The 13,714-nt window shown below is 50.6% G+C and overlaps 1 protein-coding gene across 3 annotated transcripts in view; it reads right to left on the minus strand.

The window, feature by feature from the left end:
• Positions 1-683: 683 nt before the first annotated feature.
• The window catches only part of SPECC1L (sperm antigen with calponin homology and coiled-coil domains 1 like), a 138,592-nt gene continuing 125,561 nt past the window's right edge, over positions 684-13,714 (minus strand). For all 3 annotated transcript variants that reach the window (XM_047696593.1, XM_047696594.1, XM_047696595.1), the window contains 3 exons: positions 6,188-6,304; positions 5,089-5,148; positions 684-3,350 (listed from right to left, as the gene is read on the minus strand). In XM_047696593.1, coding sequence (XP_047552549.1) covers positions 3,261-3,350; positions 5,089-5,148; positions 6,188-6,304 — 267 coding nt within the window. In that variant the 3' untranslated portion in view covers positions 684-3,260. The remainder of the gene's footprint in view (positions 3,351-5,088; positions 5,149-6,187; positions 6,305-13,714) is intronic.

Raw genomic sequence — 13,714 nt, forward strand, 5'->3', positions numbered from 1 at the left:
AGTCTCAGGTCCAGGAAAGGCCCCCAAGGTCACTTAGTACGTAATGGGGTGGCCTCATAGTCCTTTCCACATGAGACACATAGCATGGGCAATATGACAAACCCCAGTATTATCCTGGGCTGTGCCCCGTAGATTCATAATCATTCCACACAAGATGCACATGGAAAAAAGGCCTGACTGGTTTGCTTGCTCTGAGTGGTATAATTACTGATTTTTTTTCCTCTATAATTTTATATATTCTGGAAATGATCTCCAAGAAGATGCACTGCTAGGGAGAAAAAAAAAAAAACAAAGGCCCTCAAGGCAAACCCCCCCGCCCCAACCACTCTGTTCCCCACAACAGCATGTCTTGGCTACCGTTGGGAATGCCAGGCCTTCCGTTCTTGTAGGGTAACCTGGGCAGGGCTTCTGGGGTCTCAGTCCTGGGCATCTGGCCTATAGTTCTGCTTTGCAGGCCACGGTGGGACCTGGAAGACACCAGCACTCCCACTCACTCCCTCAGGTCCCTCAACCACAACACTTCCCAGCCTGTGAGCTGCAGGGGAGGGCCAGCCAGAGGGGATGGAGCCTGGGCTCAGGTGCCCTCCTGTTGCCACAGTCAGTCCCAGGGGGTGGCCAGGGTCCTGTTCACACCATGTCAGAGGAGCAGCTGGAAGTGTGGAGTTAGAAAAGTCCGAGCCTGATGTGTTTCAGTAATTTTAATACATTCAAGAATATTTAATAGAACAAAATAAAAAAGTACTGTCAGTCAGCAGAAGCCTGTGGTTGAGAGATACAGAAATGGAACTGGCCCTTTTGCAGTAAAGCTTGTGCTTAAAGGGAAAAGAGACAAAATGACTTCCTGGGGGCTTCATGTCAAGTGCCACTGGACTAAAAGCACCTCAGAGTAGCACTTTTAGGTATTTATGACCATTTAGAATTATCCCATAAAGCCAACAGTGTTAAAAGGATCCTATTAGAAAAATAAAAGTCATGCTTCTAGAATTTTCTCGTCTGCAGAGCCACACGCAAATATAACTGGCTTGGATGGGTACCCTGGCACAGCCTCTTGTCAGGGAGGCAGAGATGGGCCCTTAAACAGGCTGGGCCCGGTCCTGGCACTTCCTGCAGCCACCCTCTCCCTGTCACCGACCCCAATGGCGGCCTTGGGGGCACAGCCCCAGGTCCCCCAGCATGAGCTGCCAGGGCTGGGTCACTTGGCTAGGAAGGAACAGATGTGTGAACTGCAGACCCAGGAAAGTCTTCTCCTTCATAGGACAAAAAAGCACCCCCCAACAATAATAAATAAACAAAACCATGTCAGACACACTGGGTCCAGACAGGAGCACAGGCTTCCACGAAGGCAAATGAGAGCAAAAGTGGGACTTGGGAAGACTGAGTGGAGAGACATTTAAAAAACAATAATTCTTACCTAACAGTCCCTCATCTGACAGCAGAGAGCAACTGTCAACAGAGCAACAGAAGCCAGAACGGAACCTGATCAAGTAGGATGGGGACAGGTATCCGCCAGGGTCTTCTGGTACTCTCTGGGGCTGGGTTCTGCTCACTGAGCCTCTCCTTCCTTAGCTGAAAATAGGCATTTCACAAAAGTCAGGACAGCAGCCAGAGCTGCCAGGTTGGGACATCTGGGCAGGGTTGATGGGCACTTACCAGCCAGCTGGTGACTGTGGGCCAGCAGGCCATACATACACACACACACACACACACACACACACACACAGCCCATTTCACAATAACCACATTCCTTCCTAGGCTATAGACACCTCAAACTCCTAGTCTAGAACATGATGCTCGAACACAGAACCCTCAGGCCCACATGCTGGCTAGGCAGCCTTCTTCACATCCTATGGCTGGGGCAGCGATGGTGCTTCCACCAGTGGCAACTCTTCCTTGTGCTACTTTGTAGGTGCCAAACACAGTTGTATTCTAGAAGCAACCAGTCTCGATGCTGTTCAAACCAACAGCTACTGTGTTAGGTGCACATGAGATGTGGGATCCCTGTTCCCAAGAAGGGCTGAGTCCCAGCCTGAGAGTCACCTCAACAGAAACCCTCATACAGAAGGGGTGCAGGTGCGGCTGCCTGTCACTTGGAACCTGGAGGGTGGCATGGCAAGGGACCAACTCCATCACGGGGCTGCAGGCCACCAGCCCTGATGCTATCTGCTGTGGCTGTGGTCATGGTGGCCTCCAAGACCCTCTATCTGGTGTACCCGTGCAAGGAGACTTAAGGCACTTCCTTAAATTCTTGCCCAGGAGGATTTTATCTGAGTGACTCAGTGACTTTAAATTACCCTGCAGGGCTCTCTCCAAGTGTTTGGCTTTTTCTCCTGCTACTTCTGACTTCATTTCTGGCTTTCACCATGCTAATGTCCAGATTTCATGTTTTATCTCTATCTTTACTAAAACAACTTAACTTTGGTACTAAGAGATCAGGAGCTATTTTCCCCCAATATTGCTCATAAGAAAAAAAAAAATTTTAAACTAGAACTCCTTTTAACCAATTCTTTTGTCCAGAAACCTAAAGTCAGACCTGGGTTTCCAAGCCCCTTCCAAGCTGAAGGACAGGTTGGCAGCGCCGAGGACAGGGGCCACCTCCACTTGAAGGCCGCCCAGCCGCAAAACCAGCCCTTCAGCAGTGATGGGCACCACCAGCTGGGAACTCGAGTCACAATTCACTGTTAGCTCAAGCTGCAGACACCTACACCACGAAGGCCACACCAGCCCCGCCACATGGAAGCGGTGGCTGCCCTGTGGCCATGGTGATGTACTTCATGGCCCTCCACGTCCAGGGCTGCAGCCTGCTCCCCAGGCACCTCTGCCGGGCGCCGAGTCCCCTGCCTGGTTCTCATGGGTGACAGAAGCCGCACTGGCGAGCAGTCGAGAAGAGCTGTGGTGAAAGCTTTCACTAACCCCCGTGAGCTGCCCACTGAGTTTCACCCACTTTCCCAGGTTTAGCTGTGCAGGAGCTGGTTTGCACACTCCACAGCACTAATGCAGTTCAATATTCTCTTCAGAAAAAAACTGGCAGCAAACAGCGTGTGACATGCGTGGAGCCCAGGCCAACCTTGGGCCGGACAGGTCATGTGTGCGGAGCCGGCTGCGAGCCGGGGGCCATAGAGGCCTGAGTTCTCCTGACTCAGAGGCCCCGGCTGAAGGCTCACACGCTGCGGGGCAGCTCAGAGAGTCACTGAAAGCTTTACGGGGTGCGTAGCTAATGGCATTGGTGTCACTTGGTAACGGGGAGAGTCCTTCAGAGGTGCTCAGGTTTCGAAGTACTTGTAGATTGCTGTCACATAGAGCATCACGCTCTGCCAATCGGGCCGCTCAGTCCGCACCATTTCATTAATGTCCTAGTGGAGAAGGAAGAATCCTCGTTAGAATCCCGGTCACTTCTGGGCCCGTTCCGACAGGCTCCCTGGCAGCTACACGGGTTGTTGCACAGGGCAGGGCCTCTGACTTTGGGCCAAGCCAGATCACACCTCCCAAAGGCCTTGGCAAAATGCCTGCTCCCTTGCTGCCAAGCGTGCCTGGAAGCTTCAGCGTGATCCCTGAGCTGCCTCTCTGTGCCCAAGCCCTGCGCCAGAGCCCCACATAGGAGAGCCCCTGCTCATGGCCACGGCCCTCTGAGGCTTGTTATCATCTTCTCTGGGGCCTTCAACCCTGTCTGCCTCCTTTCTTAAACTCCTCCAGGTGGTCACTTCTGAGTGCCTTTCTCAACCCAGTCTCTGTCCCAGGAGAGTCTCTGTGCACCCAGGGCTCCCAGAACTCAACTTTCCCATGCCCTTCACCATGGCAACCATCTGAAATCATCAAAAACACTGTTTTCTGATTGTATTCTGCAGAATACCAGTCGTGTGAGATACCAGCTGATGAAAACGAACGTGGGAAAAGTCAGGACTCGGATATAGAATTGGGAGGCCCCCAAAAGAGACCCACTGTTTCTGAAGAACATCCCCGTGACTTTCCAGGGGAGCCTCGCTCCCAAGCACTGCTCTGGGAGGTTCTGGGGTGAGGCCATGGACAGCGGGTTGGAATGGGCGACCCAATTATGACTTGGTATAGAAAAAGAAAAACATGTTTGTTCAATATAAAGATTTTTTGGGGTCGGGGGAATGGCCCCCTTTAATATGTTGGAACTTCCCACGTGATGTAAAATACCCACATAAAAGAAAACATTTCAATAATGGTAACTTCTCTTTCTCTGTACAACTGAATAGAGACCACCCTAAACAAGCCTATTTCTTCAAGTCAGAAGACAGACTTCTGGACCTCTACATGAACACTCCTGTGGGGTAAATATGAATGTAAACACTTCTTCAAAGCCATCCAGCTGTTACCAGTCAGGCCGAGGGGTGCCCTTGGGGCAGTGACCTGGCCTCATGGGGCTCTTACTGCAGAACTCCCCAAGCTGCGCGCCGGCCAACCGTGTGTCCCTGCATGACCAATACCACGGCACCGAGTTTATATAACCTCAGTGTCAGTGGGTGTGGAAGGACTGGCTCTGTATCTGGACCCAGTACCTTCTTCAGAAAGTCTGACAGGGTGATGGGGCGAGAGATCTGACAGAAGCACATCGGTTGTGAGCTACTGTGGATGCTGGGCAGTGGCGTGACGACCCTGAAACATGAGGGTTTTCTACAGCTCATGTCTCACACAGGAGTGGCGTCTGCCATGGTCCCTGTGAAGCACGGGAGTGCCTGCTCGGCCTCTAAAGCCTCCTTCTTTGACAAAAGGCAGACAGACCTGGAGGAATGTGTCTCTGACAGTGACTGGTTACAAACTTGTTAGCATTTTTTTCTTCTGGTCTCTAAGGACGTCAAAGCTGCTGGGGCTGTAGTCAGGATGACTCTACCCAATTTAGGGTGCTTCCTTTGGACAATTCATGTGAGGCATAAAGTGCTCATGGGACGGAGGTGAAAGCCCAGCTTGTACCTCTCTGATGGGACATGCACTTGGCTGCCAAGGGCCTGGGTGGACCCCCATCCTCACCCCCTAGCCCCTTGATCATCAGGCCACCACACCACCTAGGATCTCCCTTAATGAGAAGGAAACTCTTCTTAACAAAGAGGGACCCTGCCAGTGACTCACCAGTGTGGATTTGATGCCGACGCTCTCAGCTGCCTGGAAGGCCAGTGTGAAGTTCCTTCGCTGTAAAACAAACTGCGTGACTAGAGTGGACAAGCAAGGCCAGGAGGAAGGGGACCTGCACTACTCATGCTGCTGGGGAAGATGGACAGCCACCTCCATGTGGTACCAGAATGAACCTACACTGGACCCTTGGAGCCCCCCACCGACCCTGACTGCCCCTCTGCAGGCCCCCCCCCCCCCCCCGCTCCTCTTGGAACCAGCCATGGAACAATCTCCACACACTCGTTCTTTTCTCACTGTGCAAAAAGGCCACTTTCGACACATCAGTCTGAGGCGCCTGGACCTGGACCCAAAAGCTCATCAGAAACACCCGTCAAGGGGCGCCTGGGTGGCTCAGCGGGTTAGAGCCTCTGCCTTTGGCTCAGGTCATGATCTCAGGGTTCTGGGATCGAGCCCCGCATCGGGCTCTCTGCTCGGCGAGGAGCCTGCTTCCTCCAGTCTCTCTCTCTGCCTCTCTGCCTACTTGTGATCTCTGTCTGTCAAATAAATAAATAAATAGAATCTTAAAAAAAAAAAAAAAAGAAACACCCGTCAAGTGAGCTTCCTCCCCGGGAGGAATCTTCAAGTGTTATCTGAGGGGATGAGGGGACCAGAGGAGGGCTCAGGCCTGGGACCTCTCTCCATGTCCCTCTGGGCAGGGGCTGTCCCCGACCCGGTCCCTGAGCAAGCTCCCTAAGTGGGATGACTGAACTACACAGGGCTAGCAGGAGACCGGCCCAGCATGGGAAGCACTGCCCAGACCACTCATGCCCTGAGTCGCTCTCAAGAGTAAAGCCCTCAATCCTAAATGTCATCACCCAGGAAGGCTGACTGCTCCCACTGGTAATGTTGTCCTTGGGGAATGCTGAACCCACCAAATGTCCCACACAAGGTAGGTCAGGGACTGGCTGGCTCAGCACAAATAACTCAATCCCAGAATAAGACTAAGCTGGGAGGGGGCCGCTGTGAGGCAGTGTTGTGGCAGGGGCCCTACAGCTGGGAAGCTCTGCCTCTCCTGTGTGGTAAGGATACCAGGAGCTGGGCTGTTTCATCAGCCTACCTTATCTTGGCTGTTCAGCTCTTGATACGGAATGTGGGCCGGAAGGTACGTATGCAGGAGAGCGCAGAAGGCCAGCCCGTCATTCCAGCTGCTGCTGAAGTTGGTAATGTCAATATTCTGAAGGAAAAGAAAAATACATGTAAGTAACAAACCCTGTGATCTTTTCCAGAGCGTGTCATGGCGCGGGAAGGCAGCCTCAGATGCCACATGGCCTCCAAACCTCAAGCAGCGGGAGCTTCTAGAGAAGGCACAGTGTGTTACGGGTCATGTCTGAAGACCGGCAGAGGTCAGGGACTGGCCTTTTCAGCAGGTGCCCATCCCATCCTGCCCACCGCCTACAGGTCACCATCCCCCTGGCCACACACATTTGGGTCACTGCCCCCTCGTGTGAAGAGCTTTGGGCACAGGGAGCTGGTTGGCAGCTCTGCAGCCTTGCCGGGCCCTGGGGAGCAAAAGTGCTATGTTAAGAAGTTAGGATTCATTCTGACCTCACCTATGAGGGCTCTAGGCACAGATTTACTATCCAGCAAAACCTCTGTGTCCTGAGAACATCAACAGCTGCCTTCTTGCCTTAGGAGGCACTGGGAGCTGACTGATGCTGGGGATGTGTGCTTCCCCACAGAGCTGCTCCACGGATCACCTTGGTTTTCTTTGAAGAGGTGCCTCTTTCCACATTCATAGTAAATTATTTGCAACTATAAAAATAACCTATTCAGAATAGCTGACTATATGATAACACCCTTCGGCTGATCTGTAGCCTTTACCCTTATTTGCAAGAATCCTTTTGAAGTTGAAACTCCACAGTTAAATTTTGGAAATTCACACACTTTATGTCAATGCCACAGACCCAAAAAGAGAATACTTCCCAAACACCTCTTGTTTGAGGCCCCACTGTTTCTTTCACGCAGACTTCAACTGCACCAAGGGTGAGCTCCTAGAGGACTGGGAAGCTCAGACTTTATTAATGAAGGCAAACCCCCCACTCCTGGATACAGGTTGCCACTCCTCCCAGGGACAAGTGATCATAGCGAAAAGAATACTATGTGTATGTGTATAGGGTTTTACAAACTCTGCCATACTTCACCCCAGGTTTACAAACTATTAGGTCCTCACACCAAGTAGGGGACCTGGGGCTCATGGACGAGGGGCAGGTGGGGAGGATCGGACTAGGCTGGGCAAGTGGCCCTTCCAGGAAGATAGTCTTAATCCAGACTCACAGCTTGCGGTCAGTCCCCTTAGAAAAGCAGCGAGTAGCGTGGAAGAGCACAGGGCTGAACTTTTCATCAGCCTCATCACTGAAACAATTTCTCTGGCCCCTGACTCCAGACACCCAGAATGCTGCCCTCTGGGTGTGTGTGTGGGGCGGGGCTTCTACTCTAGCGCAAGCCTTAGAAAAGGCAGCAACTCTGTGGGTCATCATTCCAGAGGTCATTTCCCCTCGGTAACCTGATTATCTGGGGCAGCCAGTCACACCAATCTGGCATGAAAGCATTATTCATAAACTGTGGTGAGAAAAAGTAGCAGATTAAAGCACAAAAGAATGCAAACCGGCCAAGAGTCATAGGGAAGGTCTCCGCAAGCTTTCAGGGCCATCTGACTTGGCCTCCATAAGTGAGCCCACCAACCCCTCCCGGGGCCACCGGGGCCTGGTAGGTCCCCCTGCCTCCAGGCAGCAGGCCTCACACTTCTGGCCATGACACAGCCCAAACAAGCATTCCTGTCCTAATCTTGACAGGTCCCCGCTCCAGGAAACAAGGACAGCCCCTGCCTCCCATGAGGGCACTGTGCACCCAGCGGGGTCCGATGGTTACTGCTGATCGCTGCCGCAGCAAAGGGGCCTCTTTCATCTCGTCTGAATCTCAGGAAGCAGCCAGCCAGGGGCGCCAGGGGCGCCAGGGGCACCAGTGCCACCTGGGAAGAAACGAACCAGGGAAGGGAAGTGACCTGTCCAAGGTGCTGGGCTGGCAGCAGGGAGGACAGGGTGTCATTCTAATTCCATCATCACCTAGAAGCAGTTTCAGGTAAGGAGGCTGGGACTCAAGAAGGCCCAGGTTCCAGAGCTGACCTGGGGGGTAATTCAAACTCAGGCCCGTCCAAAGCCCGTCCACACTCTCCTAGGAACCTGAGCAGACCTCATGACAAGTGACTGATCAAAGAGCCCAGGCACCTCATATCATCGCCTGAACGACAGGGCAAGTAGCCTCTTACAGACGAGTCCAAGCCCTGTGGGAGGTCAACGGCAACATGTGGACGCTGAGGACTCCCAACCCTTGCCCCCAGAGGCCACATTCATTTCTGGAGGAAAACAAATCTCCACTTCCTGCCGCCACAGCTCCCTCTCCAGCTCCCTGAAAGGCAGGCGTCTGGCAGAGCCGCCTACGTGCCTGGCCTCCCCACGCCACAGGGCAGAGGCTCCTGCAGCAGAGGAAATGGCTGCGCCCCAGCTCCCCAGCTGTGGGAACCCCAGCCTTCCCCAGCTTCCTCAACACAAACCCAACCTCAAGCCTGGAACCTCCAGGCAGAGCAGCGGCTTCATTTACAAAACATGCCAAAGAAATTTAAACAATGAGGAAACAATGGCCTCTTGAGTTCCAGGGTAGGGGGAGTTAACTTTGAAGTACCTGACAACCAAACTTCCAAATCAAAACAAAGTCCAAGCCCAGGCAGGCTGGCAGGTGTCTCCGCCTGGGCCAGCTGGCAGGAGCCAGGCTGGGCACTATACCCTGCAGAGGACAGTGAGGCCACTACACACCAAATCCAAGTGAGACCTCTGAGTGCTCTGACTCCTGTCCCTCTACCTCCTCACCCCTCGAGAGGGACCCGGGGGGAAAATGAGGCCAGGACTTCAAGGGAAGCAAAGAAAAACCTAAAAGCTGAGATAGTAGACCCCAGGCAAGGCTGCCACCACCCCATATCACCACAGCAGCGCTGGGCTGGTGCCTTCTGCTCCCCCATCTCACTATTTTGGTCAGGGCTAAAAAACCAAATTACTGGGACATAACGCAGATCGAACAGAGAGAAAAGTCTATATAAACAACAAAGCCAGTTCTCTGAGGCTGAAAAGGGTGCAAGAAAATTCAGATGAAAGACGAAAAGCTCCTCCGGCTTCCTCTCTGGAGCTCTTGATTCCACGGCTATCAATTTAGGTTTAAGAAGCCACCTCATCACCTCATCACGAAGTTCAATTATCTGTAATGGTCCCATGACATTCACAGATACGCTTTTTTGACATGTTTACTTACTTCACAAAGGTTATCTAGAAATGGACTATTTTTAAAAAGTGGCATTTTTCTGTGCCTAAGGAAAAACCCTTGACTGTAAAGCGTGAGTGCACCTCTATCTGGGCAGACAGGCCCAGTGACATTTTGTAGATCAGTGCAGGGGCTGCAGAGGGTCAAGGGCCTTCCACCCACACAGGTCCTGACCTCTACATGCACGGCTGCTTCAGCAGGCCAGCCGATACCTTTAAAATAAACTATTCTTTTTTTTTTTTTTAAAGATTTTATTTATTTATTTGACAGACAGAGATCACAAGTAGGCAGAGAGGCAGGCAGAGAGAGAGGAAGGGAAGCAGGCTCCCTGCCGAGCAGAGAGCCCGATGTGGGGCTCGATCCCAGGACCCTGGGATCATGACCTGAGCCGAAGGCAGCGGCTTTAACCCACTGAGCCACCCAGGCGCCCCTAAAATAAACTATTCTTAAAGCCCAAAAAACGATGTTTTGAGGGGAATATGCACACTAACGGAAGGACTTTCTATTGCTCATTATTCACAGTCAATGGTGCCAAGATCTCTAAGGGAACAATTTTCTTTTTAAAATAGGGACAATGGAACATACTAGTAATTATAATACAAGTTTCTAATTAATAAATTCAGATTTTGCATTTGGTTCTCAGGTCAACTCGGGACTTTTCTAACTCTTCCAGATAAGTCTATGTTTGGATTAGGTGGACAAAAATGAGAGGGTTATGATATGTGTCAGAACAAAAGTTCAAGAAAGCACTCAGCACAGACTCAAATGAGGCACTCTGTCGCATTTTCTCCTACAGGCTCATGTCCTCCCATCCAATAAATGTCCACTAAGAGATCTGACCAGGCAGATGGACGTAGCCTGCTTTAGAAGCTCATCTGCTGTTCTTTTCACTATCATAAAAACTCAGACCAAGACTTGTAAAATCGCCTAACACCTCACACCCCTCCACAGGACCAGCTGTGCATTTCCCACTAGCTCCTTCTGGAGCTGGGCCAGAAGCCCTCACCTGCTCCAATGACTATGATAGGAGGTTGTCCTCTGCCTGTGGGCTTCAGGTGGCCCCACTTTGGTGTGCCCTTGTATGCACTGAGAGTTGAGGGGTGGGGTAAGAGAACGAAAGTTACACAAATCTCCACAGAGAAAGATAAAAAATGTTATAAAACATCTTAAAAATGTTTTAATTTGTCTGAAGTTTAATTAAGGGCCACAAAATACACTCCCAAATACCACATGTTCTTTAAATAGTTATTAAGGTTCTGATCTATTTAAGGAAATGCCACTTTTATGGGCATAGGGCAAGAAGCCAAACACCATGATTCATCTCTCTGCTACACTGATTTCCTTAGACCTGTCTCAACTGTTGACAGTGGTGTCACAGGCCCAAACACAGGCAGAAAGGCAGGGTCCTTCCCATGACTGAAGAAACTGGGAATGCCACCTGCTGGGTGTCACCGCCCAGCGTTCAGGAGGTACAAATGGATTACAAACAAAACCCCTACCCAACTGCTTCAGCCCCAGGCCAGGGGGCAAGGTCTGGAGGGAAATCTGGGAGAAGCAGATAGGGGAACCCTTTCTGTGTGGTATGGCAGGGGGGTGTGGTGTCTAAAAGAGAGGTAAAAAAGATCAACAGACAGTATTTACCACTGCTAGTAGTATTAAATACAGAAGGCCCCAGAAGACCCTGGAAGTTAACAAGGAAAAACCTGCTTGGTGTCCAGCGTTCAGGAGGTACAAATGGATTACAAACAAAACCCCTACCCAACTGCTTCAGCCCCAGGCCAGGGGGCAAGGTCTGGAGGGAAATCTGAGAGAAGCAGATAGGGGAACCCTTTCTGTGTGGTATGGCAGGGGGGTGTGGTGTCTAAAAGAGAGGTAAAAAAGATCAACAGACAGTATTTACCACTGCTAGTAGTATTAAATACAGAAGGCCCCAGAAGACCCTGGAAGTTAACAAGGAAAAACCTGCTTGGTGTCCAGGGCTGCCACGGTGTAAAGCGTCAGGCCCAGTCTGGCTGCAGATCTAAAGGTGCTGCCCTGGGGACTTTTGTGCCGTCTCCCTTATGAAGTTTAGCCAAGCTCTGCTCCAGGTCAAGGAAGAGGAGGGGAGAAAAAGGGAGGGCAGGCTTGCTTGTCCTTGTCCACGAGGCTTGCTCATCATGAAGTCCAGGTGTTGGGACTACATGGTAAAGCAGGGATAAGGAAGGAAGGCAGGGCAGACAGCCCAGGCTGAGCCAGCAATCTTGAACACAGGGCCCTGCATCTTATGCCCCTTGTCGGGGAGGGGGTTCCAACGAAGACCTTCAATCTTCACTGTGCATCAGAATCACCTGCAAGGCCTTTTCAAGGCAACATGCTCAGCTCTACCCCAGAGAGGCTGACCCAGCTGCCCAGACACTGATTTTCTTTGAAGGTCTCCAGATGACCCAAGTCTGGACTGATCTAAAGACTGCCGGTGGGTGGAAGTGCAGTGGGCGGGAACATTTAAAAGGTCAAATCCGGGCGTTCATGATGATGCTCACAGAAGCACACCCAGCCCAACTTGGAAACCACTCATGATCCTGAGTGCTGGGAAATCAAGGGAGAGGATCAAGCACAGGATGGAACTTTCCTGACCAAAATGGATGGCAAGGCAATTAAACAGCTGACAAAGGAGTCTGTGAGGAGGAATTCCAAAGAAGCAGGAGTGACTGACAGAAATAGAATGGCACCACTTGGCAACAATGAGGATGAGGGGCCGGTGCCATCTCAGAGAGAGAGCTGGTCCTGCTCTGCCACCTGGAGAGACAGACACAACTCCACAGCTCAGGTGTTTCTGCCAAAAACTAGAACTGGAATCAGACCTAACCTCAAGTTTTATTTTCTAGCTTATACCAGGGGGAAACACCACTGGGAGGTAGTCAGCAAAACCTAAAATATAGAAGTTCTGTTAAGATATGTGATCCAGGGTGCCTGGGTGGCTCAGTTGGTTGAGCAGCTGCTTTGGGCTCAGGCCATGATCCTGGACTTCCAGGATCGAGTCCCGCATCGGGCTCCCAGCTCCTTGGGGAATCTGCTTCTCCCCTCTCATGCTCTCTCTCGCTCATTCTCTCTCAAATAAATAAATAAAATCTTAAAAAAAAAAAAAAGATATCTGATCCAGTTCCTTCGAGAATACAAACTGAAAAGGGGGAAAAGAAGGGGGAAATTTAGGATTAAAATTGACTAAAAGAAGTATATTATCCAAATGCAAAGTGTGGGCCTTATCTGGATCTTAATTCTAGCAAACCAACTATAAAACCATGTTTCAATCGGGAAGTTTAAATTAAATGCAAGATGACATTAAAGGGCTGGGAGTTGTTCTGGAAACCTCCAGGTGGGGGTGAAGAACTCGAGGACCATGTGCAATGACTTGTGCCCAGGGAACGTGTGTGCAGGGTCGCTTTACCATTCTCATTACTTTAGTGGGTATCTGAAAATTTCCATAAAAAAACAAGCTACAACTCAACAACCCTAATGAAAGACAAACCACCCAACTGCCCAAATGCAAAATGGGTAAAGAATCTAAACAAACATTTTTCCAAAGATGACAGATGGATGGCCAACAGCATACAAGAAGATACTCAACTCCATCAGTCAGTAAGAAATATAAATTAAAACCACGAAAAGCTACCACTTCATATCCAATAGGATGCATATTATTTCACAAAATGGAGTGATAAGTGCTGGTGAGGATGTAAAGAAATGAGGATTATATAGTGCTGGTGGGAATGCAAAATATTGTGGCCGCTACGGCAGGCCCTCGGTGAGTCACACAGAGAACTGCTGGGTGACCTGGCACTTCCACTTGGGGCACACACCTCAAAGAAGTGCACACCGGTGTTCAGACTAATCCCTGTATAGTAATGTCCACAGCAGCATTACTCACAACAGCCAAAACGTGGAAACAACCAAGCAACAAATGTCCATTTGAAAAAAACAGATAAACACGATGTAGTATGTCCAAAAGATGCCATCTTTTTGAGTCCATAGAAAAGAAAATGAAGTACTGACACATGTTACTACGTGGATAAATCTTCAAACACTCTGCTGGGTGAAAGCTAGACACACAGGCCACATGTCGAATGACACCACTTATATGCAGTATCCAAACTGGTGAGAGTCAGAGACAGAAAGCAGACGAGTGGTCACCAGGGGCTGGGCATACGGAGTGACTGCTAACCGGTATGGGGGTTTCCCTTTGGGGGAGGAAAAGTTCTGGAACCAGACAGTGGTGATGGCTGTATAATACTGTGAATAT

Source organism: Lutra lutra, chromosome 12 (assembly GCF_902655055.1).
Source record: "Lutra lutra chromosome 12, mLutLut1.2, whole genome shotgun sequence".
NCBI lineage: Eukaryota > Metazoa > Chordata > Mammalia > Carnivora > Mustelidae > Lutra > Lutra lutra.